Genomic DNA, 25,921 nt, shown 5'->3' with positions numbered 1-25,921 from the left:
AAACTAGACCTCTAAGGAGAACCAAGCATATGGCAATTACAAAATACTACATAACATTATTTCAAACTTTCCCTTTGAAATGTTAATGTCGTTAATGTAGCCTACATCCAAAGAGCTCATCAGTTGGCTATAATAGAAACCCTAAAAGTTTGAATATTTTGATAACAATTCTTTCATTTATGATATAATAAAGAATAAAAGCCCTATATGTCTCTATATTAGAGGCTAGTAACAGCTCACAGGTTTATGACATGTAAATAATGATTAAAATTCATTATAGATTAAAATTAATCTGTTAAATATGCCCTCTTGAGATCTCACATATTTATTTATTTATACAGCCTCAGAACAAAATGTCAGCATTTACTGCATAGCTCACTCCTCCTTCCGTGAAAACAGATGTTTAAACATTTCATTTATAGCATAAACTTTATTATAAACATTGAAGAATCTATGTTTTGAGTGTTTCTTCCACACATTCATACAAGTTTTGACTTAAAGAACAAAAAGCACAATCAATCATAATAATTCACATTTGTTTAGTTGTTTCAGCATATTTCAGCAATGTGAAGCCCCTTAAAGTAAAATATCTTTAAGCCTCAACACGGTGAAGTGTAGCATTTTACCAAGATGTGACATCAAAAAGTGGGTTTATCCAAATGAGGTTCAAATATACAGATATATACATGTAGTTATGAGGTTTGAAATTGCAGCTGAAAGGGACAACATTTAAATAAAGGGAGCAGGTTCATTGAAAATTGTTTTAACAAGATGCTGCTGTTCGGCTTTTTAAGGCTGCTATGTAATTTGAAGGATATGAAAAAAATAGGATCCTCAGTGGACATTTCTGCAGATCGAAACCTTTTTTATATTTAAAACCTTTAACCCCTTCAGAGCCAAGGTGAGGGTAAACGTAAACAGTCGACCTGAATGACTACAGTATGCTACGTGGCTCAGATCTTTCTCTCATAGCAGGAATTGGCACATTAGTGAACGGTGTAACTATTACACTGAAACACAACAGTCAGCAGCGTTCATGTCTGTACTTTTTACTGCCTACTCTCTCAAAGAGAGAGGTTTGGAGCACACCGAGCGAGGATCTGTCATTCTTGGTACAGTTGGGATCATCAATGATCCTCTTTTCTTTTTCGCTAGTCGGGTTTTCAACAGATTTCAGGTCGGAGGTCTGAGCTGAGCCTTTTCTGTTTTCTGCTATTTATCATTAAATTTTTAGTAAACTATTATAGCAGCCTAGCAGGTCCTATGGAAGACAAACGAGCCCGCATCATGACAGGTCCTCCACTGTATCAAATAGCAGGAATAATGCGTTTTCCACTCATTTATCCTTTGTTTTGCTTTCTGTTTTGCTACGGAGAGTCAGGATGGCAACCAGAAAAGAAAACCTGTGGAGTGTAGTTCAAGTTTAGGATCTTTGGTCTTATTTTTCAAGCTAACTTGACCTAATTTCTCCACAGATTTGAACCTCGGTTCAGCTATTAAGCTATTAAGAGCACTTTTTCACTATAAATGCCTACAGTCCTACCTCTTTTCTAACACCAAGAATGGCTTATTGCTCTATACTGACATCACATAAAAAACCACTAAAGCCCTTCTTTCAAAACTTTTTAAATAAAATTCATATTAACAAGAAGAATTGGCAGGCACAGACGAATAAGGCTTTGACAGGAAAGGACTACATGTCCCATCACTCCCTGCTCTCTGTGGCTTTGGAGCTGTACAGACTCTTAAGGTGCTCCCAGTCGGCCTCGCTCTCGCAGTGCTTTACGCTGGTGAAAAACCTCTTGATGAGATCTTTAGCTTCACCTTTAACTGCAGACAAACAGATTACGTTCAATGCAGAGTCACACACACTATTAAATGACTGCAATGCTTCAGTTACCTTGGCTTTTACCACAACTTTTACCCTCTGTAAGAAGGTGAGACAAGCACCGTGCAAAAGACTTAAACACAGCCTGTAAAAACATTCATTCATCCATTAAACACAGACACTAAATAGATAATTCACTTTATTACTAGTCCTACCCACCTTGTTGGCAAACTTCCCCTGATGGTAATAAGGGTCTAGATAACGCACCACGATATCAGCCGCTTCCTTCAGGGTCACCGCCTCAGTGGGCTTGCTGGGCGGCGGGAGCAACCTCTTCTGCACCTCCGGGTTAAACGTCACTCTTCTCTTGGTTACTCCTAATGTCCGGCTGCGCTTCGCTTCAGAAGAAGACTCCTTCTGATCTGCTTTCACCTCGTCTGCCAACTGCAAACACACAGCACCCTTACCCATCACTAAGGATAAGATTAAATTTCATGCAATGAAGCAACAGGAAGTAGGCAGTATGGTTCAACCAGTTTGGCACAACAGCAGACTGAGATCTTTGCTCAGACTGGATGAAGAATGTCTAATAAAACCAGCTTCTTAGTTAGTTTTAAACTCTGTGAGCAGCATCTGTGAACCTCTGAATGATTAATAATTACAAGGACAAATTAACGAGAGGAAAAGTTAACTGACAGCACTGCATTTTTCCTCTAACACAGAATGGCAGCTGTTAAAATAATCATTACTCGTAGTATAATAACACAGCTTAACATTGAATTGAATGAGAAAAAGTGGACGGTGTAAAAGGGAAAGTCTACATCATTATGAAAGTCTCTTCTTTGGGCCGCTCTTTAAAGTACACAAACAAAAGGTTGAATATAAGAGAACTTCTAACTTTTCGAGGCTGAGAAAATATGTACCTATTGCTCTAAAACCTCTTTTCAAAGTGTCATTTTTAAATACCTTTAATCTTTCAAATCGGACCAGCATCTCCACAGCATAATGCAGCCTCTATCATGTTTAAAGGCAGGGAAGTTGTGTTTACTAACTGGTCGTTCGTGATTTTTTTTTTTAAGTATTGGAGCGATAGGGGCTGAAAACAACTGCATGCAACTGTTTTTGGATAGTTTATGGTTAAACAAAGATAAAAATCATGTATAATTTACCTACTTGTGTTGTGTTGCCAATATAATCTCACAATGATGTTTGTGGCTATAATGAGACAAATAGGGAAACAGTTCAAGCTAGTTGTATAATTATTATCCCATACCTCTTGAACAAAGGGTCGGTCATTTGCTTTTTCTGCTTCTTCAGGGTTGTTTGGTCTGCATAAGAGGTGAAAAAAGTAGTTAAGCATCCACAAAAAAGACTATTCCTGTAAAGTTTGATAGAAATGTTTACTGATGTTAGAATACGTTGTGGTAGTGGTCATATCTTCTTGAGTAGTATCTTCAACCGGCGTCGACGTTTCCTTTTTTTCCACTTCTTCGTCTTCATCATCAGATAAAACGATGACTTCAGTTTTTGGTTCAATCAGGATCAGATCATCAGCCTCTAAAAGTTCAGGATGGGTCTCTGTTTCTTCCCCTGCAGCCAGACATTGCAGCTCCTGCCTGATGCTCTCCTCATAAATCTCTCCCAGAGTCTCTGATAACAAACCACCTGCTTCCAGGAGAGGCTCCGCCTCTTCACGGCTCTCCTCCTCTGCTAGGCTTTTTTTCACAAAGTACTGGGAGATGTTTCGAGAACTCTTTGCCGCTTCTGCCAGCTTCTGTTGCTTCCTGCTCATGGCTCTGCCTCCTTTGCTGGGACTGTTTAGGGAAGCGCTGATGGCGGTGGCCCTGGCTCTGATGGATGACGTCTGGGCCGGCGGGGTCTCCTTCAGTGTCTCAGTCACTCTGATCTTTTTGAAGTCTGACTCCTCGGCGGAGTCACTGAAAAAGCTGCCATTTTCCATCTCTTTGGTGGAGGGATTCAGGAGATTCCTGGCAGACTGGAAGCAGCTAGAGGAGCCCCTTACACCTGCACCCACTCTTTTCCGCTTCATCTGGAGCAACAAGGAGGAGAGTTAAAAAGCAGGAGTGTAAGTCTCTGAAGCTTTAAGGATGTTTGTGTGAAACAGCACTCTTACTGAGTAGATCTGAGAAGCAGAGGTGAAGCCCTGAAGATCCTCTGGGTATAAAGAAGATGAGCTTCCTTCTGCTTTGAGTTTTGTCTCAGCTTCTCTTGAATCGCTGCTGCTGCTGCCTTCATCTGTCCCAGCTGCTGATTTGATCTCCGACTCCTTCAGGAAACCAGATCAGTTCCATAATTAAACATCCCCAGCTTTATTCTGCATGGTTCATATTAGAACTCACACATTTTCCTCTACCTTCTTAAAGATAGCAGCTTTGTACAAGTTGGAGGATTTGCTGCTTTTGAACGCTTCATATTCTATATCCACCGCTGAACTCAGACAGCTGAGAGACAGAGAGGGAATAAAAAAGGAAAGATAGTTATTTGTTTCATTCAATCAGGTTTTTGCCGATTAGTTGTTGTTGTTGTTGTGAATATTTGAAGTCTCTGACCTTAATGTGTCTTGTGCCCCCTGCTGGCTGCACAGAGCATCACGCAGACGGTACAGGCAAAGCTCTCTGATCTGAAATGAGCCTTAAAATCAGATTTCCTTGACATTTCAGTCTAAAGTGATTACTCATTTAAAATTGAGTAATATAGAGTCATGTGCTAACTTGTTTTATACTTTAAAAATCAAATCTACTTTGATATTTCCTAAATTATGATCTTGGAGGGCCTTGATCCTGAACCTGTTTTTTATGCTTCTCTGCTTCGACAGACCTAAGTGAAATAATCACGAAGGAAGGAAGGAAGGAAGGAAGGAAGGAAGGAAGGAAGGAAGGAAGGAAGGAAGGAAGGANAAGGAAGGAAGGAAGGAAGGAAGGAAGGAAGGAAGGAGTCAGAGTGTTCCTAACTTAAACTGTGTTGGCATTCTTGCATCAAATGAAAACAAAGCAAGTAAATAAAGAACAGATGTAGGAAGAATGTTTGCTGGCGTTTTATTGAACCTCTGCACATCCATCTTTCTGCAGCTGGACAGGACCTCTGATGAAACATCACTCACATGGGAGTTAATGAGCACCCAGTGCAGGAGGAATGTATCGGCACCATTCCAGTTTTTTGTCACATACCTTGACAGTGAGCCGAGGGATCCTCTGGCTGCTGGCCTCTCTAAGCGGACAGTCAGCATCTGCACAACAGGGAGAACTTGTTACTCCACAAAAGATCCACATGAATCATCAGTGTCGTATTCCTCTGTGGGTGTTACCTGGGGGAACAAAGTCCTCTCTCTGGCTGTTGGATCCCTAAAGACACACATGCATTGACGTGAGTTAGCATTTCCACACTGAGGTGACTTTCAGCCACACCCTGTGAAAGCCACAATGTAAACTAAAATGTTTCCCAGTTAAATATGCATCAAAACATGCAATCATACTTGTTCTGTAAGGTGTTTAAAGCTTAATGTGCCAGCTCTCTCCAACATATGGGAGCAATTTGAACAAAACTGGCCAAAACAGGCTGGGCGCCGGTCAGTCTTTGCAACAAATAGCGTAAATATAGATGATGTGGAAAGAGGGAACAACTGTTCTGGGGTTTTTTTTTCTTTTAATGAAACCTGAACCTCAATCCTTCATTAGTGAAAAGTTTCACAATTAGGAACATATGAGTGCATAAATAACCCCTATCTTAACATGAGGTAAAAATGCTCAGAGACACAATAATATAAAAAAATCTAAAACAGGTTTAATCTAGATTAGCCAGTTTTCTTACAGTTTTACAATATTCTAACTTTGGGGGGGTCAGCTATCATAAAATATTTAGTATTTAGTATATTGAGTTTATGGCTGCGCATTTATAACAGCTTACGTTCAGAGATCCAAAACATAGAGCATAAAAAAAGATAATCCAATAAAAATATATATGTTTTTTTTCTTCTAACTATGAATCTTCTTAATCCAGTATATTTCAATAACGCAGTAGCTGCCAAACCCCACCTTAAGACAGTTTGCCAAACTACAACCTAAAATGTAATAAGAATACAGTAAAAGACACCTAAAATCTAAGACAGACATATTTTCCTAAAATAAGTACATGTTTCTTGGATTAAGCAGGTAAATGACAAACTTTACCAATGAAATAAGATAGTTTTTATTTAAATATTAAAAAACAAATGCAGTCTCTCTGTTCAAGTGCATAATATCGAAGTATCTTATTTTAAGGTAAAAAAAAAAAATACTTGGCAGCTCATCTTATTCACTTACTTAAATTAAGTGTAAATACACTTATTTTAAGATATTTTTATTTACCGATTATAAGATCAGAAGCTGAGCTAAAATTGGGCAAGTTTTTTAAAGTTTGGGAGAATTCCCTACACTTCAAAAATCTAACCTAGAAATAAGTAAACATTTCTTAAGTTTAGTGTATTTAGCTTCAATTTAATTAGGTAAATAAGAAAATTTGCAAATGAACTCAGTATTTTTACTCTTAAAATAAGCTAATTAGATAATATGCATTTGAAGCAATACAATGAAATTGTTTTTCTTATCCTAAATGTAAATTGTCTTGTTCCATTGGCAAAGTGTCTCACTTACCTCCTTATTTCAAGAAGATATGCTCTTGTTTTAAGAAAAATAATTTTTTTGATTTTTTACAGTGTATTTTGCTAATTTCTACTTGGAAAATTCATCAGACCATCTCTGAAGAGCATTTTTAGCTATTGTCAGGTTTGACAGGTGTTCCTCCTCCATCTTTATAGACGATGTGAAATTAATGTTAGCAATCACCTTCCGTAGATTCATCTGTTTTTTGTAGAAGTCAGAAAACTCTTTTTTCCTCTTCTTGGCCTCCTCTTCAGCACTTCCTTCCTCCCCTTCATCATACCTTTAGAGGCGACCCACAGCATCATTATTATTTTACACCAAACACCAATATTTCTGTGACATAAACGCTGTCCCTGCCTTTCAAAGCCATAGCCCTTCTTCCCTCCTTCATATTGCTCCGGCTGGTAGCCGAAGGGTCCTTTGGGCCCGCCGCTCTGGCCATCTTCGGTCTTGGTGCTGAGGGTTGCCGCTCGCTCCAGCTGTGCCCGCACAGCTTTGGGATTCCTGCAGTAGTCGCAGGCGCCCGCGCAGTTTGGCTTCTTGTCGTCGAAATACTTGGAGATGATGGCATGGCGGCACCTGATAGAAGAAAAGAGAGAGTGGTCCAGCTGCTGTCACGGCTTTGTGGCGCCTTATTGATCCACCTGCTGTTATGTAGACGGCACACATGTTTTAGTTAAGAAGCAGATAAGCACTTTTATGCCTTTTTTTATTTTATTTTAACACAATCTGCATGTTAAATTCCAGTTATCAAGTTTATATATAAAGAAAAAAAACAGCGGTTTTGGAAAATGTGTTACGTAAGAACTAATATCCACCCCCCCTCGCAGCCATAGAGCCTGTTTGGGAATCATTCACATCAACAGAATCCAAACCCCAATGCTGGGAATGGGAACGCTGCCACCTTCCTCTGTGAAACAGGGAAGTCTGAGCCAGGCAGAGAGGAGCACAAAGTAAAGCAATAGTCCCTCCCAGACACGACTGTCAAAGACAACTGGAAAGCCTCTGAGGAAACTAGAGGAAGATCTGAAGAGTGAATGCAAAGGAAGAAAAGGCCTCTCTTCTCCGTATGAATCTTACTTATAGTCTCACTTTAGGACCAGCGTCAACTTCTGGTTGCACCTCCCCAACAACAAACCAACTAACCAGTTTTGCCAAGCAAGACGTTCTGCAGAAAGCAGCTACTGGGAGCATAGAGCATGCTCACACCGTCTCCACCCAGTGCACTCCCTCATCTGTTGGCTCCGTAACTCCTAAGTGTGAGAAAACAGCTGAGACTCTCACAGGTAGGTGTCCTTCATTCTTTCTGAGAAAAAACCTGACTTAGAAATAGATTCAGCAGAGGGAAACAGAAAATAGTGTCTTAAAAGTGCAAAAAAGGACTGGTTTACTTCAACATCTTTTAAATGATGATTGTTTCTCAATGTTTTAAACTCATCAGAGCCGATAGTCTATAGTGCATTGATTCCATTGGTAAAAACAAACAGAAGACAACAAAAAAAGCACTTCTCCGTAGACTGAAACAGAAAAGAGTTGATCTGTTCAGCAGGTTAATACATTCGAAGGGGAAACGAACAAACCCAACTACCTCAATCTTCTATATTCTTTGATTTTGTCTGAATTTCAACAAAAATCAAAGAGTAAAATCATAACTGACGGTAAATTCCTGTGGCTGACTCTGTTCAGAGCTGCTTCTGATTGGAACACGCTGTTCAGAGAGAGCATATGTTTGTTATTAAAGTAATCTAAGCAGCTCCATTTCACGTGTTTTCAACGATCATCCGTCCTCAGCCATTAGAGGACTCAGCTGAAGCTTCCTTTAATACATGTAGACCTAATGTCATTTTAGTGGGTTTAGTTCGTTATAATAGAAACCAGCTCATACAACCAGAATAGTAACAGAGCTTCACACCCACTTTCAAGGAAACAACTAAAAGAAAAAAATCGGAACCACTTGAAACTGGGCAGGAGTTTAACTTTCCAGCAGGACAAAGCTGAAAGGAAGTAGTTTAGATCTAAGCAGATGCATGTGTTCAAATGGTCTAGTCAAAGTCCAGATCTCAATCCTTTTTGATTCTGAGGCAAGATCAATGTCCACAGATGCTGCCTGTCCATTCAATATAAGGTAAGACTATTTTCAAAGAGAAATATGCACCTTCAGTCTCCAGATGCATAAAGCTGGTAAATAAAATGTTACACTTTTATAGTTAGCTGCCTTCAGAAGGAAACTGGTTGCGCCGGTTTTTAAATACTAGTATCTCAGTAAAGTTGGTTATAGAAATGCACATAACACTGTGCTGGTCCGGGTCAAAAAATTCAGCAAAGATTTACAGACGTACAAGGATGTAAGCAGAAATATATAACATTGTATGAATCTTTTTTAACTTTTTTTTAAAAACGCTCCTGTTTGAAGACAGACATCAAACTCCAATGAATATGATTTTTTTAAAACCAGAACCTCAACATGACCTTTTTGCTCTGGATTCTTCTCAGCAGGATGGATGCCAGGGAGGAGACAGTTGGCCTCCTGAACAAAGTATGGCTCAAGCTTCAAAGTCTGTCCAGCGCCCACCCTGTGGACCTGGCAGCCTTCTTCATCCTCCTCATCTTCATCTGTGAGTCATATCCCCTTTTTTTCAGCATACTCTTAAAAGAGAGTTTTGAAACTAAACATACATATATTCTTCCTCCAATAGTAATGGTGATCCTGCTGGCGGGGCTGACCTGTATGAGCTGCTGCTGCTGCTCCAGGTGTAAATCCAAACAGGACAGACCCGACGTCTGAGTGAACGTGTTACTTTCAGACAGTTTTATTTTTTTTCCTGCAGATCTGATAAGCGAAATGCTTAGAAATCCTCACTGGGTGTCGGATATAAACCATACACCGTTTGCATAAAAACTGGGCGGAGCCTCAGAACAACAAAGCAAACTCTTGGATTGTGTTCAAGGCCGCGGAGCACACCCATTAATGCTGCCAGGATTTCAGGAACAGCAACATTCCTTGGAAGCATCCCTGGAGCCCGCGAAGCATCAACAGCTCCTCTAACCTGGGGATTCAGTTCCCAGCTGGCGTATGTCAGTACACAGGACCCAACATGTTTCTGGGCTGAAAAAAATCAGTGAGCTGCACAGTGTCGATCAGAAGAAAGCCGTGTTTGTTTGGGAATGTTTTATACTGATCTGGAATCATGGGATGCCTGAGGAAAATTAGATTAGTCTTCATATCGAAAGTAAATACTTCTTAGGGTGTTTTCGCCTTAAAAAGGCACAAATCGCTGTTTCTTCTGTTACTTTCAGGAATAAGTCAAATTAGATTCACTTCAACGTTCATCATGTAAAAAAGGCAAGCAAAAAATAAAGTATTTAGAAGCTGGATGGAAACAATGAAAGTTAATGAAGAGTAGCAAAGTTTCCTGCTCCTGTTTGGGTTCAGAAAGATTTCTTTAGAAATTTGCTCATCAAGAAGAGAGTTTAGAGAGCTACCAAAGCAGCACTTGTGGAAGGATTTAAAAGAAGTTGATGGTTAGCAATCAGGAACTATATTCCTTTTTTAAAACCGCTATTGTTAATCTAATGTAACCCAATGCTGTTTCTCCCAGCAGTTATAATACCAATCTGTAAGCAGAAACAGGAGTTGGTAAAATACTCAATATGGTTCAATTAATTTTCCTTTAAAAACATGTGTTTTAGCCCTTAAAAAAGCCAATTAAAGCAAATTGCATAAAATATAGTTGGTGAAGACATCAGATCCCTGATTCATGATAAAATAGCAAATAATTATTAACATCTCAGCATTCTAGAGTTCTTTCATTACAAGGGTCACTCCATCCTTCTCTTTGGTGCAAACAAATGATACCATTGTTGAAATAGGGTTTGGATTAACCATTTAATCCATTAATCACATTTTTTTGTTTATGAACAATAAATTTTCCACTCATAGCTTTAAGTGACATCAGTTCTTCACTTTTTGTTCTTAGATGTGTAGTTCTAACTGAAAAACTGTGTGATGCCACTCGCTGCAAACATTTAATTTGTTATATATTCAGTGTTTGATCTGAAACATGATTATTTGAATTGTTATTATTTAAACAGTAATTACTATTTAATTTGAGGTCAGCTACCAGATGGAGGAGTGTTAGTTTTTTAAAGCAAAACAATTTGTTTATCTTTTTTTTTTTAAATTAACCTTAAATAAGAAAAATATAAATAATAAATTAATAAAATTAATTGATCAATCAGAATCATTTTTAAGCCATATTGGCCAGCCCTACATTCAAGCTGTTTTTTTTGTTTGTTTTTACAAAGAAAAAACAAAAACATACAGAATTTTTTTCAGAAAAAAGAAATGATCTGCTCTGAAAAACTTTAAAAAACAAAGTTTATATTTTTTGTAGGTTTTGCTCTAAAAATATTCAGAGAGTAATGCTGCCATCTGCTGTCTGGAAATGGAAACTCAGATATTCAGAGAAATGATGTTCATACCTGAAACTGTTGGAATAGTTGAAATATGTGGGAATATTACTGTACTCTAGTTTACTGCAGTGACTGTATATAATATATATATACACTTTTCTCACCCTTCTTGTTCACAAAACAGAGCCATGGCTTCCAGGTCAGAAAGGGCTGCTTTGTCAGACTCCTTTGAAGTGCCTCGTTTCTCCTGCAGAAAATAAAAAAATCTTCATGCAAACATTCTGCTGATTGCATCTCATTGATCTCAGGTTGCTCTGCCGTCAATCCTACCTGCCTGCGGGTGATTTCCTGGCGAATCCGGAAGCTTAGCTGCTCTTTATCCTTCCGGCTATAGTAGGTGCGACACAGGGAGAGCAGACCGTCTCTACCTGCTCGTCCAGACTCTTGGTAGTATCCGGCCAAAGACTTTGCAAGGTTCCAGTGTGCAACAAATCTGCCACATTATAAAAAATAAATAACAAAAATCTAACTGCAAACATAGAATATTTGTCTTCTTACCTGACATTAGCTTTGTCCACACCCATGCCAAAGCTGATTGTTGCAACGATAACCAGCACCTTCCCCTGCATCCATTCATTCTGCACCTCTGTGCGATCGGCTCCCTTTAGACCTGCAAACAAAAACAAACTTTCTACATGAACTCCAAAATACACGTAGGTCTACAAAACACTCGTTTCAACATCCTACCTGCATGATAAGGCTTAGCTAAGACTCCAAGCTTGGTCAGCTGGTAAGCAACAGTTTCACAGCCTTCTCTGGTTCGACAGTAAACAATCCCGCAGCCCTGACCACAAACAGTGTAAAGAAAACCTTTGTGAGAACAGAGTGAGTCACAAATATCTCTATCAGAAGTGCAAGAAAGAAAATGACATAATTTCTAAGCCAAAAGAGACTATATCGAAACCTGCCTTCATGCTGCAGCTTTAGCTTCAAATCAACAGACTCCCTTTAAATCTTTTATAACAGGAAAATCTTCATTTAAAGATCAAATGTTAAAAAAGACTTTTTCATCTGTGAGAGAAAACTAAACTCAACTAAAATACAATATCTGAGGGTGATAAGCAGAACCTTACACTTATTTGTAAAAATAAAAAAGATGCTTTTGTATAAATTAAGACACTTAATCTGAAGGCAACAGATAAAAATCTCTGTGTATATGTGGGTAATAAAGATATTTAGGCTGATCCTTTTTTCAACTGCAGAAAAACATTTGACAAGCTGTCTTTCCTCCTGACTGTAAGGATTATTTGCAGGATGTTTTCAAGATTTGAGGGAGGAAAACAAAACCATACACCTATGAGGCACAACAATATGACCAGTGGTGGATAAAAGCCCCGCCTCATTTTCCTTCATCCTGGTTAATTAACCAGGTGGTTAGATCCTCGGGTGATTAGTCTGGATTGTGGAGCTTGAAATGCAAATGTTGAAACTGATCTCTGTGCAGGGTTTTTACTTTCTTATCCACTTCGGATTATGACCACCTCGACTAAAAAACCCGGCAACTAGCTGTGGTACCTGACAACAAGAGATCAGCAGAAGTTCTTTACATTGAAGTATGCAGCATGCGGAATTTAATATAAAACTGATGAAAAGGAATGTAAGAAATGAAACCCAGCAAATTAAATTGAGACATTGACTCTGCAGCAATCCCTCCTCCTAAGCAAGCTTTTGCTGACAGTGAAAGTAAGCGTCTCCTCAATTTACTAGACCAAAACAAAACACAGGTTCAGGATCCCTCTGCATGTGAATAGAAATAAGTGTTAATAATGTGTTTGTTTTTACAGTCAGTCATATTCATTTATTTTCTTTTTAATATTGAACATTATGCATTTATTATTATCTATTAATAGTTGCTTTTTTTAAACTTTCTGATAAGTTATTTTCTTCTGTTGTACAGCTCATATTTTAATGAGCTTTTTGTTTGTATAACTTAATCTAGTGTGTAAATCGGATGTGTTTTCTTTACTTGTTTTAGCCACAGAGCTGCCCAAATTACCCCATGGTAGGGAAACAAAGGTGTTTCTATTCTATTCTATTCTTGTTAACAATTATTTTGCAAATCGATTAATCTGACGATAATTTTTATGATTAATCAATTAGTAATCGGATAGCCAAAGTTTACTTAAAGAAGGCTTTTTACAAAATGAAACCATGTGAAACTAAAACTTTTCCACCTGAGGAGTTGTGGATAGAGCATATTGACATACATTTTTTTTTTTTTTTTTTTTATCTTAAATGCAAAATATTTATCTTTTTTTTAATATAGTTTAGACAGAATTGCTGTTCAAGGGCTGGTTGCTCCGTCAGTATGTTGTAGAGTCTCTACACTCAAGTTAACGATTAATCAATTACTAAATAAGTTGAAGATTATTTCAATAATCAATGAATTATGATTATTTCCGATTAATTTTTTCCGCCGTAGTTTGGCTTTATTCAAACTCCCTCATTTCCCTAAATAAACCAATGAACCAATTTCCCTGCTTCTAAGACATAATAACTAAAGATAACAGGTTAATTTGTTGCTTAGAAAGTACGTTTTCATGCCAAGTTGCTATTAAAAAGAGAAATCAATGTTACTCCTCAAGATGAAATCCATTGCTTTACTGCAAGTTTTAGTATTAATTTAAAGACCAAATGTAATAAGAGTTACCTAAACAAGTCTTTTCTTTTTATATTCACATGGTGCAATAAAGATTAGACTGAATAGATTTTAATGCAGGAGAATTTTATGTTAGAAAAAGGGTCTAACTATGATAGGAGGGTTATAGTAGACGGCCTATGAGATATTTTCACTAATCGAAGGAGAATTTTACCTTAAAAGTTCAAGGCTGTTTGATACCAGATGCTAATAATAGTGACTAAGCAAGCTTTCAAGCTTTTCATAGTGAGAAAGTTTAAAATATCAAATCTGCTCCTTTCAGCGTAGAAGTTTTAAGGAAGTTTCAACAATCAGATTTTTGGGAGATTCAAACTGAGCATTTCTGTTAGTGATGGGTCCAGCAACACCGATCATAGGTGCATGCGTCAAGATCATAGAGCAAAACATTTCATGAAAGTCATTTGACCGATACAGGAGTTGTTTCTAACTGACTGACTCACTAAACTGTGTTTAAAAATGTATCTGTCAACATATTTGTCTCATATTTTGCGGTTTATGGTTAAAATGATCAAGAATTTTGGAGCAGCCTTAAAGGAATATGAAGGTTTCAGCCCTTGCATTTTCATTTTCTCGTTGTGTCATCCTCTCAGTTATCACTCAACTTATCTCAATTCAAGCTCATTTCAAATTGACTCTTAGTTTATTTACTGTTTTTCCTGTACTTTTTTTCTTTTATATATATATATATATATATATATATATATTTATATTAAAATCCTAGTCAACAAACATCCTCATTCACATTTCCCCCTAAAGTTTCACGTTATAACTGTTTACATTATTCATTGGCTGCATCTAAAATATCAAAGACATTTGCAATTTAAACATAGATATGAAATAATACAATATAACCAACACTAACTTAAATTATATCACTGTACTAGTTAATCAAATCAATTCAGTTTAGTCTGTCAAATAAGCTGCCTGTAGTGTCTTTAAAGCTCCAGCAGGTGTCAGTATTCTGCGAGACAGTATAAATAAAAGTTTGGCAATGTGTCAAAATGCTTCAAGATGCCTCATTAACCCATTACTAATTTCTATTTACTCCGTTGACAACATTTAAGCCTAAAGTAGAATAACAATACTCCAAAGCTACTTCAAAGCAAGTCGAGCTTCATACATGTAATTCTGTTTGGGTTGAATGATCTCTTTTACGAACCTGTCCAGCAGATCCGCTGCTCAGATCCAGAGCTTTTTTAATAAAGGCCTGAAGGTGAACATAAGGGTTTGGCAGCAGATCTCTGAAGATCACATCGTAATGAAGGTTGCTACGGAAGACCGGCGTGACAAAAGACATGGGCGAGCGCAGCTTCAGTGATTTCATAATGTCTTCTTGGACGTTTTTGGGAGCAGTTGCTGTCAAAGCCAAACAGGGTACTCCTGGTATGCTAGCCCGCAGCTCACCCAGTTTGAGATAGTCTGGTCGGAAATCATGGCCCCACTGGGAAACACAGTGAGCCTCATCCACAGCCAGGTAGGACAGCAGGCCGCGGGAGCACAAACCCGTCAGGCAGGGCTTGAACGAGGCTGAGGCCACCATCTCTGGAGTGATGTATAGGAGCTTCAGCTTCGGCCGGCTGCTCCCCAGATCAGCCAGGATCAGACGGCGCTCGGCTGCAGCAAGCTTGGAGTTGATGGAACAGGCTGGGATGTTGAGCTCCTTCAGGCGATCCACTTGGTCCTAGAGAATGTCAAAGATAAGAGGATACTGCACTCACATCCAGTTTAGAGAAAACATCAGGAAAGATGAGGTGAAGCAGAAAACCACAGGACTGTGCTGTGCTGTTCTTTTTACATTATTTGCAGGTGATAAAGCAGACTGAAAATGTTTTATCATGATCTCCCTTTTATCTCCTCTTTCTTTCATATTTTCTCCTTTTTTCTGTTTTTCCTTTCCTGTTCTACTTACATTGCAGTGTCCATATAATCTGTAAAACTCCCTAAGCAATTTATATGCATAAAACAAGCGGAACACTATGGCGATAGCCGTACTACTCCACTTGTGAAAGCAAAAGCTGTTGGGCTCTTTTTTTTTTTAAGCATCAAGACAATTATTCTTATTGCCACATCACCAGACAGGACACTGTAAAAAAAAAAAAAAAGAAAGAAAAAAAAAAGAAAACCACAGGACTAATGTCAATTTAATGTACATGGACTCTTAACAAAGTGCTGTTAAAAAAAAAGATCAACATTCTTCAACACTTATTTAACCCTTAATCTAATAAATATTCTGGACAAATTAAAAAAAAACAAAGCATCATAAAATGGTAGCATGTGAGTACTAATAGAAAATATAGCCAGAAATATTGATTCCCATGGAAGATTTTGATTTAAATAATTTAAATTCAACCAAGAACCTTAATTCTGACATTTCTCAAAAGATAATAATAGGATGAAAAGGGTATATTGTATATATAAAGACTGTTGTAAGTGCAAAGAAAATGTATTTCTACAAAAAAATATCCTTGGCAGTTGTATATATGTAACAATATTTCTCAATATTTTCAACAAGTTTAGGTCAGTTTTCTCAAACTCCATTCCTCTAAGCCCCAAGAACTGCATGTTTTTGATGCGTTGATGCTCAAAAAAAAGCTGAATGAAATGCATAAATAATCTCTTCAACATTTCATCAAGTTCTGTAAATGCTTATAAACGATCCATCACTTAAATCAGGTGTTTTAAACCAGACAGGGACCTTAAAGATTAAGGATAGCAACTGTTGAACTCCAAAGGTCTGGGCTAGGTAGTAACCTTGAATAGCAGCAGCGTCTTTTTACACCAAAGAAAACATGTTAGCCTTTCTATGCAACAAAAATGTTTGTTGGAGAATATATTATGATCTGGTGAAACCAAAATGTGAACTCTTGGCCACAACTCTACAAGGTGTGTCCTGCACAAACAAACACTAAATCAAAAAATAATAAGAAAATGCACACATCTGAAGATGATTACAGTTTTTGATCAGTGCAGAACTATATAGAATAGAATAGAATAGAATAGAACAGAATAGAATAGAATAGAATAGAATAGAATAGAATAGAATAGAATAGAATAGAATAGAATAGAAAATCCCTTTATTTTCCCACAATGGGGAAATTCTGGCAGCAAAAAGTTTAAAAAAAAAACCTTAGGAAAGTGTATAAGTGTAACATAATAGTGAAAAGTAAAAAAAAAAAGAAACAACAACAACAAAAAAATACTGTACTGTAAAGTGTTTTAACAATATAAAACTGTGCACCTGGAGAATAAATAACCAATATACAGCTATGGACATTTTTACATTAATGGATATTTGAAAATAGCAGCAACATCAGCATGTTATTTAAGTGACCAATATAGATACTGTGAAAATCAGCATAAATGTAACAACGTATTTAAGTTGTTGGGAACAGTGATAGTTATAAAGTCTTACAGCTGCAGGGAGGAAGGATCTGTAATAACACTCCCTGGTATATTTACGGTGCAGAAGTCTGTCACTGAAGGAGCTCTCCAGCTCTGCAACAGCTTCATGCATGGGGTGGGAGAAGTGTGTGGTTGCAGATAAGGGGATGTGAACAGGAAATTCCCTTACAATCTGACAGTGGGTATTTTATATTCAAAATGTGATTCTGACTGAAGTATCAGCAAAGAACAGAGGATGATTGTTGTTGTTTTTTATGGCTTTATGTTTTGTAATGTTAAAAAAGTCTGCCATTTTAACAGGGAAGATTGTGGCCTTACAAAGCAAAGCTGAGGAGGTGTCAAAATAAAATAACATAGGAGTGTTAAATAGGAGTAGACCTTATAGAAGGTCATATATAATCACATATTCTTCCTCTTGAAGTGGCAGAATCAGAGTAGAACATTTAAGCACCACATCAGCAGCAATTTGCAATGATATTGTTTACAGAACAGCATCTGTGAGGAGTGGCAGCAGCAGATTGAAGGAAGAGACTGACCTGAATCAGAGCGATTAGAGGGGATATAACCAGAGTAATACCCTCAGCCAGCACTGCAGGCAGCTGATAGCACAGAGACTTCCCTGCTCCGGTGGGCATGCATACAAACACGTCCCTGTTACCTAAAATAGCAGACAGTAAGTCAGATTTTCACCAATACCAAGGTTTAACTTCTTCATCAGTCTATTGCACACGTTACATATTTGTGTTGCTATGGTAAGGATAGCAGGAAAATGGGAATAAAACACAAAATAGAACATCTGTTTCTGACTCACCACGAATGACAGCCTTAACAACATCTTCCTGAAGTTTAGACCTGAAGCCGTCGAAGCCAAAGTGAGATTTTAAAGCCTGTTTTAAACTTGTTGACATCGTTTATCTGCCTTTGAAGAACTGTCTCTCGTCGTCGCACATCTATGACGTCACTGGAGTCGAAAACAAAAGACACGAGAATTAAAGTAAAAATAATTAATATGTGTTCTTACGTTATATGCGTTTTGAAAACATTTAATTATTTACTTTGATATGTTTACGATTTTAATTAAAAATAAAAAAGAAGAAGGAGTCTGCCATGTCCATATATGGCAGTCGACCTCTGATTGGTCCAGCTTTGTGAACCTGCTAACACGCCTTCAGCCTGAAGGATTTGATGTACAGTCATGTTAATTATACTTGATTATTACACCCAACAATTTGGCAAATCCTCAAGTCAATCAAAGTAAAATAAATAATTATCAAATGTAAAAGATTTTTTTTAATCAAAAGCAATTATCTCTGATGTTAAAATGTGAAAATGTGATTTTTTTCCCCCCAAAGTCTATGTGGCCTCATATATTTCGATATTTATGTCTTGTTGCAGCAGATAAGTGATGTAAGCTTAAATGATCACAGATAACAATGGGGACAACTGAGTTAATCTCTTGTTGGGCCCAGTCAGAATGAACCATGTATGGTCTGACTATTCAAAGATGAAATAGCCCAAAGTCGTAGATTATTAAATTGTCTTGCTTGTTGTTAAGAATAAATCGAAAACTAATGATCAACTCCTGAGAGGGGTTTTCTCCACCTTTAAACATGATTAGAGGACTTCTCTTTTGGAATCGAAAAACTAATTTTGCATTTTAAAGGCACCTGGGAACTCTCACACAACTAGCCTATGACCAAACCAGAGCTCTTTCTTCTTCTCATCTATAATGGAGAGTGCAATGTATTATTGATGGATGCCAGAAGACCACTCCTGAACCTTTGTAAACATCTTTGATGTTATGGCTGGGTTTCATTAACATGATGCAGCCTGGTTCTTGGTTCTTGAGTTTTACTAAAGTAGTTTATATTTTCATATACCAAACTCTTTATTAGGCACTCCTCTTTCACTGTTTTGAACAAAGCTAGCAACGTAGCAGGTTTAACCAGCCGATCCACTTAGAATGGCATAAAGAAAGCAGTTAATACTCATAGGGCTCCTCTGATTTCTCTGAGGGAACATTGTGCATAAGAAATCAGTTAGGACTGGAAAACAATAAGATTGTAGATGGACTTGGATTCTTTTGTATAATGTGGTGCCTGCTGTTTTTCCCCCTTGTCAATTCTAACAATTAAATTAGTCACCATGCTTTACTCTTTATTAGAAGTGCTTTGCCCTACAACATGTTATATGATCAGAAGGGAATGGCATTACGAAAGCTGTAGGTAGAATAAAGCAATCTTTGTATCAAAGCACTTCAAATATCATCTCTGAAGGAACAGCATGAAGAATATTACAGAAGATGAGCTAAAGCCAAAAATCTCACCAAATGCCACTCTAGTGAACTAAGGAGACTGAGGTAGTCAGCAAAAGCTCATCCAACTTGGCCATGTTGTAAAAATGCCATCTGGTTGAACAAGTACTGTATTTATTTAGGAGCAAGATTCCTTTATGGGGCCATCAGAAGTTCACACTAGTGGTGGCAGTGTGATAGTTTGGGAGATATTGGGCATCTTTCTACCAAATGATCATAATATAAACACTTAATCATACTATTGTTGCTTACAATTTAAATTCCTTTATGGTATTCAGTCATTTAAGCCCACCTGCCCCCATCCATCCTCACCACCTTCTACAGAAGCCCCATAGAGAGCGTTCTGACCAGCTATGAGCCTGTTGAACTGTTAAAAACTCCAATTAAGTCACAAATCAAGACTTTGCATCACATTGTAAACATCATACTTGCGCTACATGGCAGATTTTCAAATCCTTTTAAATAGAATTCAACTCAGTGTTGTACTGCAATTTTGCGCCATATTTATTTATTTATTTTGCACTGCTCTGAACCTTCCACATCAATGTGTTTTGCACCATGTCTCTCCAACACTTTAATTTTTGATATCTGCTGCACTTTATAAATGAAAGTGTTCATTTCACTGCTAAGCTGCTCATTCACTGTTGAAAAATCTTTATGTATCAAAATTTCATTTTGTATAAACTCTGTTTCTATAAAATGACAAGTCTAATGATCTCTTTTTCTGGAAGGCTTAGATGATAGAGAAAAAAACACAAAGATGGATTTTTGTTATTCTTTATTCACAGAAGTGCATTTTAATTATCATATTAGCGTTGGAGAATACATAAGATTTTAGCGTCAGGGTTACTGCTCACATGTCTGGAAACACAAAAGACCAGAGGGTTGTGCTCTAACTCTATCTTGACAAAATAGTAGCAGCAGTCACTTTAAAGCAGAAGCAGCATATGGAGTGGTCACATGAATGGTCATTTTTATCAGGATTACCCTGCTACTCTGGTTCCTTATACTTTATAATATTTGTTACTGGCTCATACAGGGAAACCTGAAAGAAGAAAATTCAGGCCCACAGACAGGATGTGGGGCAGAGACATTGGGTCTTAGCTGCTGGGGACCGGATCACCAGATCCTTAACAATCTCCACTGTACCGAACAACGGGAAGAGCTGCTCAGTAAAGGTCTCATTATAGGTATAAATGTGCAAGTGTTTGTCTACATCATAGAAGGACAGCTGGCCGTTGTCATAGTCGAGGTAGATGCCCACCTTACGAGGGATCAGGCCAGGTGGCAAGGCGGTGAAGGGCACCGTCAGAGCCTTGAACTCAGTGCCCCTCTCCAGCCGCAGGGTCATATACCCTGTATCAGTGTTCAGGGACTTGAAGCCCTTCCTCAACGCTGACTCTTTGGCCACGCCTAGCCGCCAGTCGCGCTCGCCAACCTCTGCCTCCCAGTAGTGTCGGCCAGAGCCAAGGCCTTCGATGCCGACGGCGCACCACCATCCGTCAAACCGCTGGTGGTAGTTGGGAACATCTTTTCGTTCAAAGCCACAGCGCATCCTCTTCTCATCAGCAGAAATGAGCAGATCAGGGTTGGCTGTGTCTAGATCGAGAGTTACCTCGACTTTAGGGGAAGGGATAAAGTTTTAATATCCACTCTGCTGATAAAACTGATCAAAATATTTCTGGAAAACATGTTCAAGTACCTGCAGCATCTCCAATCCAGTCCCACACTACAATAAGGACAAAACACATTGAATTTGAACATAAACATTACTTATTCACAAGTCATGCATATGAATAAAGTAAAAGTTAGAATCAATCCTTCTTTTAATTTAAACATTTTTTGACATTGCATGATTGAAGTTATTGTATTTAACTTAAAGCTCCATGTTAGTTGGTTTCTACTATTTGCGGCATTATGCATTCCATGATCAAGTAGGTGCTGCTGGATAATCTTGGCTGAATTAAAAGCGATCAAACTACAATGTGATTCAAACTGAATTCACACTTGGTGAATAAAATCAAATGTATTTGGGAAAAACTATTTGATACTCAGAACTAGCAGGGACCTAATGGGTTCTTTTAAATAAATTGAATAGGCCTTTTCATATTAAGGTTGGCAGTGCTTTGTTGTGGTCTAAGTCCTAGCAGGAAAAATAATAATTCTCCATAAATATGAAAAAAAAAAACAAATAGAAACTAATTTGGCTTCCTAATTAATACATTCACAGATCTGCCAAGATAAATAAATTAAAAACCCTTTTTTAAATTTTTTGACATGTAGTCCTGATGCTCCTGTCAGTGGGAATTTGTTTGCTTTCATCATTGTACCTTTTAAAAAGAGAGCCTGTACATTCTAGCTGTTTAAATTTGTTCGTTTTAAAAGATTTTAAATATCTATCTAACAAATGTTGGTGTATACTTTGTTTACTTTGTTTCATTTACCTGGCTGAGGAATATAGGATATGGCACCTGTAAGGAAATCAGGAAAGTAATTAGGACGTGAACTGTTGCAAGAAAATGAATCAAAATGAATTCAGTGGTGATTTACTGACCAATTTTCTGAGTTCTCTGCTTCCACAAAAGCCACTGCTGTGGGATGGTGTCCTGCAAGAAGCAAAGGGGCTTGTTGGTGAATTTAGTGATGTCCAGTATGCTCCGTGCTTTACAATAGAAGCCTTTACCTTATCAGGTCGCTGTGACATTAAAGTCCACATAACCAACTCCATAGCAGTCAGTAGGTTGGGAACTCGGGCCCAGCGCCAGGCTGACTGCAGGTCCTCCAGCATCTTGGCCACCGGTTCTCCAGGCCAAACGCTTTGCTGCATATATGTGTTCAGAAAGCGTTGCTTTTAGTTTGAAATAGCAAAAGAACATCATGAAGATCTACGTGATATTTAAGCTTCCCACCTCAGGCTGAGCTCTCAGATCTTTGATCCAGTTAAGGATGACAGCTTTGGCCTGGTCCAGGGCCTCTCGGTTTATCAGATCATCGTGATTGCTCTCATCCACCTCTGGCCAACCATCAGTCTGCATCAGTTTCTTCTGCACACAGACACTTTTATGAGCTAAGCTTAACTTTAACACTCCAATAACTTTCCTCTAATCTTTGATATGCTTTTTTTTTTTTTTTTTTGGCTTGGCACCTTGTTCTCCAGCATGGATGCCCACTGCAGGATAAAGACCTGGCAGAGGGGAGACGGCCAAATGTCATCTTGGTTCCAGACGTGCTCCAGAACCTCTGATCTCTACGGGAAAAGAAAAAAACAAAAACACAAAAAGAGAAATTATAATCAAGGCCAGCTTAAAACAATGATGTCTATGGCAGCTTTGCTGTTGGACTCACAATCAAATAACGGGATAAAACGAGGTTCATATTCTTTCATCTTTGTAAAAAAAAAAAAAAAAAAGGCAAAAACCTTTGATTGGAATTTGTCCTAAAATGTGTCCTGATTTTTACTAATGTTATTGAGTGAATTGCTAGATTGCTAGGTGGTGCTAAAAAAAAAAAAAAGGAAAAAAGAAAAATCCTAAATGGATAAAAAGGTTCCAGGAAGTTCAGTACAAATAACATTTTAACAGCTTGTTTCCTTGCAAAAGTTAGCATTTTCCTTTGATCAAGTATAAGCCATAAATGTATTTCAATAAAATTTTATGTGATAAACAAGAACAAGACGGTTTCTGAACATTTTTACAAACAGATGCATATGTAAATTAAAAAAAAATGCAGTGCAAACAGGAGAGCTAATGGTCATATACTCCTTAAATTTTTCCTTCATTGAAGAGTACATTTAAAGCCATGTCTAAAATTTGCTATAAACCAGGAGACAGGTGCTCTGTGCATATGACAACAAAACCATTTTTTTTTCTTTTGCTAATATCCAATATGTTGAAAATACTTGAATGCCATCCCATACAGAATACATGGTAAGGGCAGCATCATGCTGTGGGAATCCTGCAGGGACAGGGATGCTAAAGAGACATCTGGGAAGAAGCCCTGTTTGAACCTGCAAAATCTTTAGAGTTGGGCACCCTAAACATAAGAGCCCATAGCAACAGTGGGATGGTGATGAAACAATACCTTGACTGTAATGTGAAAAAAACAACAACACAAAAATAAATCATTTTTTATGGTAAAACTACCTGGCAGACTCGACTGAGGTCTTTAGCCAGCTCCCCAACAAACAACTGATCCTCATCCAGAGGCTCCTTTCTGTCTTTCTTTGCTCTCTTGTTTGACTCCTGTCAAGAGAAAGTTATTGGGATTAAGTGCTTTAGAAAGGTCAAAGACAAGGCTTTAACTTATCCTTATAAAAAGGCAAAGATCATTCTAACAGTGTTAGCAGAGCCACCTCATTGGCTCCTTTCCTCATAACAAAACTTAGGTGTGCAGCCTTGATGACCATGATAACAATGCTATTATATAAATACTAAAATTATATCAGGCTGACCTAAAAATAAAGTTTAAACATTAAACAGTTTTAAGATAAAAATGCTGACCTTAATCTTGGAGGTCAGGTTTTTGACCGGCTCCACCATGAAATGAAAACACTGCATCATCTTGGCTGCTGTCTGTGCCCCTGTCCTGCAATGACAAAATAAACACTGCTTCATGAAAACATCACAGGCTGGTCTAATAAACAAGCATGACCTCCTTTATTGATTGTTTGCCAGCCTGCTCTGTTGACATGAAGTATAACCTGATTTACACGCATATCTGCCCAGTAACACCAGATTGGAGTTACTGGGCAGTCATGGTATTGTCACCTATAAAGTTATATATTAAGCTATATATATATATATATATATATATATATATATATATATATATATATATATATATATATATAGCTCGCTTCCTGCTTAAAGTCCAACGCCTTAAAATAAGATTTACTGTTTAAATCTTTCATTGAACTAATGCAGCTGTGATGAATATATATTCTATATATATATATATATATATATTCATCACAGCTGCATTAGTTCAATGAAAGATTTAAACAGTAAATCTTATTTTAAGGCGTTGGACTTTAAGCAGGAAGCGAGCTAATGTTTACTTACAAAATACCAGCACGGAGACGATTAAATATGTGACGGAAACTTTGAAGAGCTTGGAAACAATGCTTTAAAAAACTGCTGCGAGGTACACAAACTTGAGGAAGTGAACTCACCTTAGGAAATAAGTAATCATACCTAATGTATTATTAACTCTGAGCTTGTAGGGAGCCCCTTCAGTCCATTTATTTTGACTTAAAAACAACGAATGATTTTCTTATCATCGGTGAAAACGTATGGTTTTTTTTTTTTTTTTTTTTTATAGAAGTGTTTGCTTTGTTTTTTTTGTTTGTTTTTTTTTTTTTTTTTGCTTGCAGCGTAAAATTTGCTTATATGATGGGCCTGCCCCGGCTGTGTCCTTGGCAATGTCCTCTCTTACGTAGCTCGTTACATTTTCCTTCATTTTTCTTTTATTGATTCTTTTTATTGAACCATATTAATAAACTATAGAGCAACACAAGGTGCTTTGATTAGAAAGCCACCTTTAAAGCTCCCCATGGCCTCTTGCACAACTAACAACATAATCCCTCAGCGAGACTCTCAGATTAATATAAACATTTAATTTTATGTAAAAGGTTAAAGGAAATCAGACAATTTATTAATGCAGAATCTCCGACTATCGTTTTTGTTCTGCATGATAACATGACAGCGCAGTTTTAGCACCGACCCACTTTAGGATCAGCTGATGACTGCGCAAGAAGTAAACATAGAGCCGCAGAGGGACTTTGCGACAAATCTGCACCAGAGCTGCAGCGACACTCTTCCTACATTTTGCAGATTTATTTTGATTTCCATTGCAAAGGAAACTCTTACTCAACGCATTTCCCCCCCAAAAATATTAAGCTCCAACCACTTTACAGCTGCAGTGCGTCACGTAGGAAAACAAGGCGGATTTAAACGCACCGCTAATGCGCAGCTTACCTACAATTAGAGGTTTTAAAGTTGAGTCTCTTCTTGTTAGAAAACACTTCTGTTCTGTTCAAGAAGACGTCTGGTCTGTGTGCTGCAGTCTGACCTTGTTTACATATCAGACTGGGAATCGGCTGCTCGGGAAAGCTCGGTTTCCTCCGGCAGTGACGCAGCGCCTCTCCATAGGCACAGCCCTGAGTCATGCTGGGTAATTACAATAATGCCCACACAGCAGAATGAGTGCAAACGTTTTCATCTGTCAATTTATGGGAATGATTCAAAAATAGTTGTGTTGATATAAAAATGCTGTTTCGAGCTCTTTCATTTCAAAAGACTGTTTCAGCTGTTTATATGATTATGAAGTCAGAGGCGCAGCCAGTAACATTTTTATAAGGGTGGCCAGGCAATAACCAATGTACACTGAGGGGTGGCCAAAAGTTGATAGGCGACAGAACTTCATGGTCAATCTAATGAGCAGAACATCCACAATTTCTAAATAAAGACAAACTATCCTTTCCCAAAGCCTTTCCAAACAAACTGTCAGAATTTGGTTGTGGTTTGAGGACCCAAATGCAGAGGCAGGGAGGCACAGGTGAGTTTCTTGCAGATTTAATTAAATGTTTT

General features: G+C 37.8%; 2 protein-coding genes across 2 annotated transcripts; both read right to left on the bottom strand.

Moving 5' to 3' along the window:
• Window positions 1–1,150: 1,150 nt before the first annotated feature.
• recql5 (RecQ helicase-like 5) lies at window positions 1,151–17,973 on the bottom strand. The gene is made up of 19 exons (XM_015379020.1): window positions 17,832–17,973; window positions 17,557–17,678; window positions 14,778–15,299; window positions 11,647–11,743; window positions 11,458–11,569; window positions 11,230–11,392; window positions 11,064–11,146; window positions 6,844–7,065; window positions 6,670–6,766; window positions 5,154–5,190; window positions 5,017–5,075; window positions 4,399–4,469; window positions 4,203–4,290; window positions 3,963–4,115; window positions 3,247–3,878; window positions 3,102–3,156; window positions 2,048–2,272; window positions 1,901–1,973; window positions 1,151–1,830 (listed from the first exon to the last, which is right to left on the bottom strand). Exons 1-19 carry the CDS (start codon window positions 17,926–17,928, stop codon window positions 1,706–1,708), a joined length of 3,033 nt encoding a protein of 1,010 aa, XP_015234506.1. The 5' UTR covers window positions 17,929–17,973; the 3' UTR covers window positions 1,151–1,705.
• A 2,129-nt stretch (window positions 17,974–20,102) lies between these two features.
• Window positions 20,103–25,444, bottom strand: LOC107087433 (butyrophilin subfamily 3 member A3-like). Its single transcript, XM_015379003.1, has 10 exons — window positions 25,310–25,444; window positions 23,834–23,918; window positions 23,477–23,575; window positions 22,480–22,581; window positions 22,244–22,378; window positions 22,018–22,155; window positions 21,889–21,940; window positions 21,779–21,805; window positions 21,037–21,063; window positions 20,103–20,954 (listed from the first exon to the last, which is right to left on the bottom strand). Exons 2-10 carry the CDS (start codon window positions 23,891–23,893, stop codon window positions 20,395–20,397), a joined length of 1,200 nt encoding a protein of 399 aa, XP_015234489.1. The 5' UTR covers window positions 23,894–23,918; window positions 25,310–25,444; the 3' UTR covers window positions 20,103–20,394.
• Window positions 25,445–25,921: the final 477 nt, after the last annotated feature.

This window comes from Cyprinodon variegatus, unplaced genomic scaffold, assembly GCF_000732505.1.
Source record: "Cyprinodon variegatus isolate N-32 unplaced genomic scaffold, C_variegatus-1.0 Scaffold184, whole genome shotgun sequence".
In the NCBI taxonomy this organism is placed as follows: domain Eukaryota; kingdom Metazoa; phylum Chordata; class Actinopteri; order Cyprinodontiformes; family Cyprinodontidae; genus Cyprinodon; species Cyprinodon variegatus.
The sequence above is the reverse complement of the archived record's forward strand: the minus strand, read 5'-3'. Positions and strand labels throughout refer to the sequence as shown.